Source organism: Schistocerca gregaria, chromosome 2 (assembly GCF_023897955.1).
Source record: "Schistocerca gregaria isolate iqSchGreg1 chromosome 2, iqSchGreg1.2, whole genome shotgun sequence".
NCBI classification, from domain to species: domain Eukaryota; kingdom Metazoa; phylum Arthropoda; class Insecta; order Orthoptera; family Acrididae; genus Schistocerca; species Schistocerca gregaria.
In genome coordinates this window covers 128,593,948-128,606,145 of record NC_064921.1, presented here as the reverse complement: position 1 = coordinate 128,606,145, position 12,198 = coordinate 128,593,948, and the positions used below count along the sequence as shown (strand labels likewise).

General features: G+C 41.2%; 1 protein-coding gene across 1 annotated transcript in view; it reads left to right on the top strand.

Moving 5' to 3' along the window:
* Positions 1 to 5,039, top strand: part of LOC126336506 (neutral ceramidase-like) — a 313,334-nt gene extending 308,295 nt beyond the window's left edge. Inside the window, exon 14 of the mRNA XM_050000282.1 lies at positions 4,214 to 5,039. Coding sequence (XP_049856239.1) covers positions 4,214 to 4,481 — 268 coding nt within the window. The 3' untranslated portion in view covers positions 4,482 to 5,039. The remainder of the gene's footprint in view (positions 1 to 4,213) is intronic.
* Positions 5,040 to 12,198: the final 7,159 nt, after the last annotated feature.

The window sequence follows — 12,198 nt, the reverse complement described above, 5'->3', positions numbered from 1 at the left end:
GAGAAAGCCGGTCCATGAAATAAATTATTCAGTATTTTAACGGTGAAAAGAACAAAATGAAATGGATCAGTGACACTGAAAAGTACCTCTCTTCAGATGTTGAAGATATTCAAGCCGGATAATAATTACAGAGCAAGAAAATCAAACCGTTTCAGCCATTTTGGAAACCAAGAAGTTTCAGTCGTGAAGCACCCATCATGGATTGATAAAATTAATCTTAAAATGGATAACGTGTAAAACTTGAATTAGCAATTTCGCCTGTACAACTTTGAACATAGCTGCTAAGGTTCAGTGACCGTGTCAGAATTACATTAGAACAAATAAGCCCTCGGTCACAAATATTAAGTCAAAATTGACCAGGTTTCGATGCTAGTATGGGCGTCGTCTTCAGAATTAAATTAGCTGTTCTAAAACTTACCAGGTATATAATAAATTAATAAAATTAATGTTTGTACTGACTGGAAAGAGATGCAGTAGTTACAATTCACATTTTAAAAAATCTAAGCCGGAAAGGCGACCTCATGAATAGTTGTATATAAGATGGCGAGCCACTAAAGGCTGCTCGTACTTGAGTGAACACGGGTTGCAACAAGACTGAGGTGTCCACGTTAGAAAGTGCTGGCAAGTAAACATGGTGTTGCTACGAGCGCCATCTAGTAGCCGCAGAAACAACTAGGCTACTGTACATTCAAACTTAGACACATGAAATTGTGATGAAACTGATTCAGGCATGACGGAAGCACTAATAATAACAGGATGAGGTTACATATTTATCTGCTTTAAACAGAGATACATTTTGTAACGTAAAAAGACGTCAGTTATGACATACAAGAAAACAGCAAAGATGTAACAGGAAAACACCATTTCGGCAAACTGCATGAGGAAATCTGAATCAAAGATCCAGCAATGGCTTTATAGCGTCGAAAAAGTTTTTGTTTCGCAGCTACAGCTGTTCGTTGAGAATGAGGCCATCATGACGAGAGAGATGTTTAAAAATCTCCAATTCCTCTAAAACATCTAACCTACACCCCTTCTTTTCGGTACGCAGAATATTGCTATCGCCTACGGCTTTAGGAACGTGTCCAGTAATTAAGAGGTGATCGGCAAAGGATGCATTTATGGGACTGGTGCCGTTCTTTCTCAAAAGATGTTCTTTACATCTGACGGTGAAAGCACGTCCGGTTTGCCCTATATAATAGGAGGAGCAGGTATCACAGATGATCTTATAAACGCCAAAACTTTCTGGACTTCAAATTATGAATGAAGTTTCTCTTCAGATTATTATTAGTAGAGAAGGCAACATTGCAGTTGTATTTGTTGCGAAGCATGCGCTGAATCTGATAGGAAATGGGTCCTACGAAAGGACTAGAAAAACGTTTTTTTTGGGTTAATTTCAATGCATGAGGTGTTGAGCGTGGTAGTTCTTGCAGTTTTCTTTTTTAGGATATCGTCCGCTATGTTAGGCGTATATTCATTATTGACTGCTATGGTTTTAAGTAAATTAATCTCCTCATTAAACTTTTCTGTTGAAAGTGGTATAGAGGTGGCTCGGTGGACGGCTGAGTGAAAAAAGGCCATTTTTTGAGAGTGTGAATGAAAAGAGGAAGTAGGCACGATTTGGTCAGTATACGTTTCTTTTCGAAAAATATTGAAAGTGATGTTATGGTCTTCTATTGTAAGCGTCAAGTATAAATAATGTTCAGTAGTGAAAGAAATTTTTTCATGGAGGTCGTTAGAAAGTTTAAATATATGATCAATTCTATCGGCGGGTCCGTTAGAGATGACTGGAATATCATCAACGTATCTTGTGTAAGAAAGGATACCTAGAGAAGCGGCTGAGATACGGTTAAACAGCTTTTTTTCCACGGAATTGATAAAGATGTCTGCAAGAATTCCGGCTAACGGGTTACCCATAGCGAGCCCATCAGACTGCTGGTACAGTTCTCCGTTGAATTCAAAGTAGTTGTACTTGACAACGACATTAATGAGATTAATAAAATCGGCAATCTCTTCATTTGATAGATCTTTTTTAAACTGACATAAATTTTCTTCCACAATGATGAGCATCTCATGTACCGGGACATTGGAATAAACAGTTTTAATATCTGAGCATAAGAGCTTGGTGTCTGAACTGCATACTATGTTTTTAATATTTTGGAGCAAAACGTGGCTGTTAGGGACGGAATAATTATTTTAGAAAACGAAAGATTTTACAAAGTTTCGTGTAGAAATCGGGCCAAATCGTGATATGTGGTATTCATGCTATAGGAGATTGGACGGATTGGATGATTAGGTTTATGAATTTTGAACGGTGACCGAAGTTTAGGGGGCTGAGGGTTCATATTGATGAGTAGTTTCTTTTGGAAAGCTTTTATAAGAAATTTTGCATTGTTAATGGCTGACCTCACTTCTTTCTGTGATTTAGGAGTCGGATCATCATGCAGCTCCGATATTTTGTTTACACTGAAGAAATTTTCAGTTTTAGAAATATACTCAGAAATATAAGCAATGACTAGACAACAACCCTTATCGGATTTAGTTATTGAAGCATTTGCTGTTTTAAGTTTATTATTAATGGAAGTTACTAAAATCTGTCGTTATGCGTAGCAGTAAGCAAAGTAGCTGTATTTTTCTCTAGCATGTGGGTTACATCATACGCAATTCTGGCTTGAGAAGCATTATCTATCTTATGATAATCGAGACCTATTTATAAATAAACAAGCATATTTTCTCTCACATCTCTGTCTGACACGTTAGGCCTGACATTGTATTTTAGTCCTTTTCCTAACAGGACTTTTTCATTCTGAGTAAAGCCGATGTTGGTTTTATTTAAAATTCTTTCATGAAAGACGTGACTGCTTTTTTGAAATGTATTCTGAGAGCATTTTTCATTAGAAAGCAGACAAAAAAGATTGCTAAGCTTCTTCTCGTGTTTGTGCATTATACATATTTTACAAATCTCTAGATGTTCGCTAATTTGCGACCACATGTCGTCAATATTAAAATTATAGTTAACACGATAAATGTTTGTGATATTTAGGTACAAATGGTATGCTTCTTCGTTAAGACGCTCTCTTTTAGCGTAAAGCTCTTTTATCCTATTACAAATAATATTCTTAATGATAGGTCTAAATGATTTTGGATTTTTCTTACATACAGAAAAATTGATGTAGGCTTTTGTATAAGCCGGGACAAGCCCCCCCCCCCTTTTTTTGGTGAAATTAATCTTAAAATGGAGAACATGTAAAACTTGAATTAGCGATTTCACCTTTCATTGGCCAACTCGACATCATACATGAAAGCAGTAGTTTACACACAAGTACACAGAGAAAAGTGCATTAACAGTTATTCATTTTGTGATTTAAAGATGGCCAGTGATGCTCTACATAAGCAGTTTCAGTATTAAATTTTATGTTATTGTGCCCGACATATGCAGCCATTTCACAAATTTTCGCTGAGAGACTACAGAAAGAAAGAGTGATTAAGAGCTGAGAAGAAAGTAGAAAAAGTCCTAACGGAAAAAAATTCATCTCTTTGTAGTGGGTGAACATTTTTCGGTGGAGGACCAATTGCACCTGAAATCATTAATTAAGTTTGACATGTATGGTTTCTTTTCCTCTGTGTGTGTGTGTGTGTGTGTGTGTGTGTGTGTGATAAATGTAACACGCAGCACGTAGTAAGTCAAATATGTCTATAACTTCTTTTTCAACATAGCTGTCAAGAACAGTTAAACGAAAGAGACTTTAATGGGGATTGAGTCGAGGTGTTACATCAATGAATTCCAGGGATACTAAGTGGAATAAGAACGATCAGAAAGGATGATGGCAACGATAGCGTTTGTGATGGTGAGGACGAAAACAACGTGAAGGACAGTTATGATTACAGTAAGGCTGAGGATCAGCAGAATTATGAGGATGACGATTCCGAGGATAATACGAGGAAGACGTGAATGTGGAGACAACAAGAATCGCGAGATTGAGGGCGGTATGGATGACGATAATAATGAACGGGATGGAGAGGGTGTGGATGATTATGGTGATGTAGTGTATATGAAAGTCCAGGCTATTAGATCTGACTGCTGGGTATTGTATTTCAACCAAGGTGAGGCAGTGTGATGTGTTGGAGTCGGTGTGGCTTAAGTATGCCCTAAGCTTTTTCCTTTCTGTTCACGTTACTTTAATGATAACAAGTTACAACATACGGTTGCCGGCAGGTTCCTCTGGCGGCGGACGTTCACTCCACTGGGGATGAGCGAAGCGACGGTGGTGTGGTCGGTGCCCGAGGACGTGGAGCCCGGCGTGTACCGGCTGCGGCATTTGGGCCACTACAAGTATATCCTCGGCGGCGTCTTCCCGTACTCGGGCAGCTCGGAGCCCTTCACAGTCAGCCCCCATCCACCACGGGCGCAGGCGCGGCCACCCACCATTAGGCTGGTTTGTGTGGCTGACGGCTCCTGCCAGCAGGTCCACTCCTTGTTCTGAGCACAAGTGTCAACTCGCACCACCACAAGGTCACAGAGGAGCGAGCCATCTTCTGTGCCATCTGGTGGCATCCAGTTTCCTCTGTGTCAACCGCTTTCGACTTTGCATGCCACTGTACCCACAGCCTGCGTCTGTCTTCAGTGCCCCTGCTTCTTGATATCTGGTATAGAGTGGTGTTAGTTTTCTTTGTGTGGACAAGCTGATGGTGGTCACGTGATGATGTATGTAGCAGGCTCTCGATCATCTGAGTTCATGACGACACTAGACTGCAGTGGTAACTGAAAGACTAGGATAATCCCAAATACATATGATTGTACCAGAAACCACTACCTACTTTCATGTCTTTACTATCAGAGGTAGGTGGGCTGCTCAAAATATCTGAAACCTCTATTTCCTAGGATATTATTACGGTAGACTCGTGTCCATGTCAGCTTCAAACCCATGGACTATGGTAATCAATCCATAGAAGTGTAGATGTCTGCACACATTATGTCTAGTGTGACTTAACACTCACGCACAGTGTAGCCCTGAGGTGTATGCAATCTAGAATGGCGGCATTTGCACTGTATCAGGTTCTGGCATGTCCGTCTGAGCTGGAAATACCGGTAGTAGAGCGACGGTGGAATTGCCCAGCCATTTTGAGTGAAGGAAGTGTAGAACTTCCAGGGTGAGAACCCCTGTCTCGATTTGGGCAAAGTGGCATCTCAGAATGGTGGACACCCATTGGTTTGGTGGCTGGGAAGGCCTCAGTTCAACATTTGGCCCATTGGTGCTGTGGCAGATGGCCCTTGCTGGATGAAATTTGTGTCATGGCACCCTCAAGAGAAAAACCAACCCGACAATGGATCCAGCTTGATGAGTAGCTGATTCAATGACTTGTTAATTCGATGCCCAGCCTGGCCTTGTGGCCAGTTTATTTGCTCTAGGATGAACTTGTTGTTGACTGGTCACCATGGACGTTACAAACACCACTTGCCACAACACCACACAGCCTAAAGTAACTTCATTGGTCATTGTCTGGACAGTTGTGCTGCAGCTGTAGGAAGGCAGTATGACCAGCAAGAACTGTTCTTAAAGCAATGAGCCCTTGCTTGGCTTGTGACGTTGCACTCTTCTCCTTTTAGATTAGGTCTTCCAATACCTTTGCTACTGCTAAAACTGAAACTAGTTCACTCGTATACGATCTACCTTAGACAAAATCTATTGAGTTTTTGGTTCACACTATTTACAGGAATTCACGCACACCTTTCCAGCAGCTAGGCTGCTTCCTCAAGGGGGCCAGACTACTAGTATAGTCGTGCACGGGGTAGGGAATGGTAGGGGTGGGATCTCGAACCAGCGCTTCAGGGAGACCGACGGCGTCTGTTATCAACAAAATTTAGAGTGCAACTGTCGTGGAAGTTCCCAACGCCATGATGTTCGTTATGTTACTGGGTTATGTACCGAAATAGTTGTTACATCGAAATTCCTTCATTATTGTTGGCTAGTATTTGGTCCAGGAAGCCAGAATGTTGAGCCCAGTGTAAATACAGAATAGAAATAATACCGAAACGAACGTCATTTAGGTAATACAGTGGATACGAGGTACTTAAGGGCGTGATTCCAGAAATAGAACCAGGTAGCCCAAAACAGGGACCAGGAATGCCACAACAATTACGACTGATGATTACAACTTGTTCTTGTAGCTCTAACCATTGTGATGTTACTTATGGGGCTGCCGCTGAAAAGAGCCATTGTGAAAAACTATGTTGAATCACGAGTTCCACCCACTCATATATATCATCAAATCGCTGAATTTAATTTTTTACTGTGCAAACACCGATCGACGATCAGACAATTTCGTATCTGATTTCTGAGTGAAGCAGCTGCCCAAAGAAAGTACCTTATAGGCCCCTGCATCCCATATCTGCCAAAAAGGTTCAAGAATGTCACTGTGACAATGCCTATTGCTCTCACACTTCCTCTTATCCAGTACTTGGCGACATCAAAAGGTCTTACCCTTGCTGCCTTCAAAGGATTTAATCTGGGTCACATCTGGACTGTACTCAAGAGGAAGAGGAAATCCTCAGTTGTCTCACTAAGCCAACCAGTGAACTTGGGGTATACAGTGGGATACGAGTTGTAAGTAGGCTGTTTAGGTTTTATGTTAGTAACGCCACGTACCGCTCTATATGAAAATCACTGGCTGTGCTATGTGAAGTCTGTGGCTGGTTTGCATTGTTGGAATATTTGCTATTGTAGTGTTGGGCAGTTGGATGTGAACAGCGCATAGCGTTGCGCAGTTGGAGGTGAGCCGCCAGCAGTGGTGGATGTGGGAAGAGAGATGGCACAGTTTTGAGAGCGGAGACTGGATGTCATGAACTGATATATATTATGACGTTTGAACACTACTAAGGTAAATACAGTGTTTGTTCTGTATCAAAATCTTTCATTTGCTAACTATGCCTATCAGTAGTTAGTGCCTTCAGTAGTTAGAATCCTTTATTTAGCTGGCAGTATTGGCGCTCGCTGTATTGGAGTAGTTCGAGTAGCGAAGATTTTTGTAAGGTAAGTGATTCATGAAAGGGTAAAGGTTATTGTTAGTCAGGGCGATTCTTTTGTAGGGATTATTGGAAGTCAGATTGCGTTGCGTTAAAAAATGTTGTGTGTCAGTTTAGTGATGATCAGAATAAGTAAAGAGAGAAATGTCTGAGTACATTCAGTTTTGTTCAGCTGTTTGAAAATCAAATAACGTAATGGGTTTACCAGCACAGTAATTCATAAATTTTTCTAAGTGGAGGTTTCATATCTCGACTGTTAGCCGAGGATACCTCACAAGAACCTCACGGATTTTTTCTTTTACTTCGTGTGATTAGTGTAGTAATTGTTTATTACTAGCGCGTAATTGTATAGAGAATTTCCTCTGTAACTGTAGTTTTTCATTATTGTAGTGTAAAACAGTTGTGGCATGCATGTAGATTTGCACCAAGTATTTCGTAGCTGCGCTTGCAATTAACTAGATATTATTTTCAGTACTACGTTAATGTGTTTTCTTATTATGCTCTTCAAATTGTGCTTTTCTGTGTTATCGTGTGAAATGGTTCAAATGGCTCTGAGCACTATGGGACTTAACATCGGAGGTCATCAGTCCCCTAAAACAACTTAAACCTAACTAATCTAAGGACATCACACACATCCATGCCCGAGACAGGATTCGAACCTGCGACCGTAGCGGTCGCGTGGTTACAGACTGAACTGCCTAGAACCGCTCGGCCACTTTGGCCGGCCTCGTGTGAAATATTGTGACAATAATGACATGTGAAAAACGTAATATTAGGCTCCAAAATAATCTGAGAAATGACAGTGAAGACGAGAGTAGTGTGTTAATGCCACCGCGTACTGATTTCACTAATGTTCAACATAGTAATTTGGAAATTGTGCATAGGGGAATGGATCAGGCAACAAATAATCGTGTAGACAGTGAAACAGCTAGTGAAGAGGGTAGTATTGTCGATCGGTCGGTAGGCAACAGCTTGCCACAGGGATCCGAAATGACAGGACACAATTTTGCAAATCCCGTTTCTCAATCAAGTCAAGACACATTTTGGGCTTTTCAAAATGTGAATGTTGCTGGTGCAAATGCACTGCTGAAAAGTACAGAGGAACATGTTCCTGACACCAGTTCATTGTTATTACAATTAATGCAACAAATGGGACAACAGCTTCAAAAGTTAGACTCAATGGTACAAACGCTTAAACAAACACGTGAAGGTTTAACTGCTGAGCTACTTAAAATCGAATAGAAATATTAAAAAGTCTGTAATGACTTAAAAACGCAAATTTGTGAGCATGCACAAACTATTTTTGGCGTCATGAAAATGCATTCAGAATCACGAAGCTGCCATAAAGGAACTGCAAACTATTGTTAAAAAAAAAGCACGACACCTTGCAAGCTAAAATTGACTCAGTTGCATCTACAAATTAGGTTACGCAAGTTGCAAAACTCAGGAAAACTTAAAGGACACCGTAGATACGTTTTCAACACAAATGTACACTCTGAAACTTGGTTCAGAAAATCACAGTGAGGAAATCAGTTCATTATCGGAGAAAGTAGCTGAACTTTCGAATCAGTTCACTAACTTATTCACAAAGGTAGATGATGACCTGAATCACGCAAGACCCATAGCCTTCACTGACACAGAAGATTGTGAACAAATTAATAAATTTAAACAAAATCAATATCAAATTAATACGCAACAAAAAAGAGATATCCGGGAAGTACAAGATCAGTTGGCACAAGTAATACAAGAATTACATATTTCAGAGGACGCTCGCGCTCTAACACGGGAAGAGGGACATAGAAATACGGAAAAGCCACAAAATAATAACGCAGGGTATTTCGGAAATTATGAAAGAAATTGGCAAGGTCCACCGAATTTTGAGATGGAAAAGTCGACACGACGTAACGAGGACCGATATGCGACTCGCCGACACGATGACTTTGACTATAAGCTGTTCATTAGTACACGTAAATTCGAAACATTTAAGAATTCTGGTAACGACATTCATCCACAAGCGTGGCTTCATCAATTCTCTCGTTGCTTTCCTCCCAACTGGTGATTAGAGCACAGATTAGAATTTATATGTGACCATTTAGAGAATGAACCAGCTGTAAGAATGCGATCTTTCATTCTCGATTGTCACAGTGAAGGAGGATTTTATCATGCCTTCCTCTCAGCATATTGATCTCAAGCTACACAATACCGAGCAAAACATAACATCATAATGTTGAAACACTTCGAACAATCTGAATTTTCCAGTCTTGTGAAATATTTTGAAGATATGTTGCATTAGAATCAGTATCTGTCAATCCCTTACAGCCCCTCTGAACTCATCCGCATTTGCTTAATCAAATTGCCTGAACGTTTACGACACATTATTTTGGCAGGACGTTGCAAAGACGACATTGAAGCTTTTCAGGGACTGTTACAAGGATTGTAAATTGACAACGCCAATCGCGGGAAGCGAAAACAGGGACACAACAATTACAGGTCACATCCGTCACAATACCGCGACGACAGAAATAACAACTGGACACGACAAGGCTATTCGTACAACGCAAATCGTGACCAAAACAAACACCACCCGTATGACAACCACTGGCAGAACAATAGTTACAGAGAAAGATCGAATAGGTCAGAAGTTCACTACAGTCAGCTGGCGGCTACACGGGTAGCGGAGGCTGTGTGGCGTGGACTGGGCGGTTTTTTAGGTTAGAAGGCCTCGGGAAAGTGCGGGATGGGCTGCAATGTCAAAGGGTTCTTGGCAATTACAGGACGTGCTTGGATCAAGGAACAGTCGGAATTATAGTTGTAAATTGTTGTAGTTGCGCTGGAAAAGTCCCTGAGCTTCAAGCGCTAATAGAAAGCACAGAAGGTGATATCGTTATAGGTACAGAAAGCTGGCTAAAGCCTGAAATAAGTTCTGCTGAAATTTTTACGAAGTCTCAGACGGTGTTCAGGAAAGATAGATTAGGCAGAAATGGTGGTGGAGTGTTTGTGTCTGTCAGTAGTGGTTTATCTTGTAGTGAAGTCGAAGTAGATACTCCGTGCGAATTGGTATGGTTGGAGGTTATACTTAACAGCCGAATTAAGTTAATAATTGGCACCTTCTACCGACCCCCAGACTCCGATGATACAGTTCAGAGAAAGTTTGAGTCTCGTAACAAATAAATACCCCACTCATACGGTTATAGTTGGTGGGGACTTCAACCTACCCTCCGTATGTTGGCAAAAATACTTGTTCAAAACCGGTGGTAGGCAGAAAACGTCTTCCGAGATTGTCCTAAATGCTTTCTCCGAAAATTATTTCGAGCAGTTAGTCCACGAACCCACGCAAATTGTAAATGGTTGCGAAAACACACTTGACCTCTTAGCCACAAACAATCCAGAGCTGATAGAGAGCATCATGACTGATGCAGGGATTAGTGATCACAAGGTCATTGTAGCTAGGCTCAATACCATTTCTTCCAAATCCATCAGAAACAAACGCAAAATAATTTTATTTAAAAAAGCGGATAAAGTGCCACTAGAAGCCTTCCTAAAAGACAATTTCCATTCCTTCCGAACTGACTATGCAAATGTAGACGAGATGTGGCTCAAATTCAAAGATATAGTAACAACAGCAATTGAGATATTCATACCTCATAAATTGGTAAGAGATGGAACGGATCCCCCGTGGTACACAAAAAAGGTCCGAACGCTGTTGCAGAGGCAACGGAAAAAGCATGCGAAGTTCAGAAAAACGCGAAATCCCGAAGATGGGCTTAAATTTACAGACGCGCGAAATTTGGCACTTACTTCGATGCGAGATGCCTTTAATAGGTTCCACAACGAAACATTGTCTCGAAATTTGGTAGAAAATCCGAAGAAATTCTGGTCGTATGTAAAGTACACAAGCGGCAAGACGCAGTCAATACCTTCGCTGCGCAGTGCCGATGGTACTGTTATCGACGACTGTGCCGCTAAAGCGAAGTTATTGAACGCAGTTTTCCGAAATTCCTTCACCAGGGAAGACGAATGGAATATTCCAGACATTGAAACACGAACATCTGCTAGCATGAGTTTCTTAGAAGTAGATACCTTAGGGGTTACGAAGCAACTCAAATCGCTTGATACGGGCAAGTCTTCAGGTCCAGATTGTATACCGATTAGGTTCCTTTCAGATTACGCTGATACTATAGCTTCCTACTTAGCACTCATATACAACCGCTCGCTCACCGATAGATCTGTACCTACAGATTGGAAAATTGCACAGGTCGCACCAGTGTTCAAGAAGGGTAGTAGGAGTAATCCATTTAACTACAGACCTATATCATTGACGTCGGTTTGCAGTAGGGTTTTGGAGCATATACTGTATTCAAACATTATGAATCACCTCGAAGGGAACGATCTATTGACACGTAATCAGCATGGCTTCAGAAAACATCGCTCTTGTGCAACGCAGCTAGCTCTTTATTTGCACGAAGTAATGGCCGCTATCGACAGAGGATCTCAAGTTGATTCCGTATTTCTAGATTTCAGGAAAGCTTTTGACACCGTTCCTCACAAGCGACTTCTAATCAAGCTCCGGAGCTATGGGGTATGGTCTCAGTTGTGCGACTGGATTCGTGATTTCCTGTCAGGAAGGTCGCAGTTCGTAGTAATAGACGGCAAATCATCGAGTAAAACTGAAGTGATATCAGGTGTTCCCCAGGGAAGCGTCCTGGGACCTCTACTGTTCCTGATCTATATAAATGACCTGGGTGACAATCTGAGCAGGTCTCTTAGACTGTTCGCAGATGATGCTGTAATTTACCGTCTAGTAAGGTCATCCGAAGACCAGTATCAGTTGCAAAGCGATTTAGAAAAGATTGCTGTATGGTGTGTCAGGTGGCAGTTGACGCTAAATAACGAAAAGTGTGAGATGATCCACATGAGTTCCAAAAGAAATCCGTTGGAATTCGATTACTCGATAAATAGTACAATTCTGAAGGCTGTGAATTCAACTAAGTACCTGGGTGTTAAGATTACAAACAACTTCAGTTGGAAGGACCACATAGATAATATTGTCGGGAAGGCGAGCCAAAGGTTGCGTTTCATTGGCAGGACACTTAGAAGATGCAACAAGTCCACTAAAGAGACAGCTTACACTAGACTCGTTCGTCCTCTGTTAGAATATTGCTGCGCGGTGTGGGATC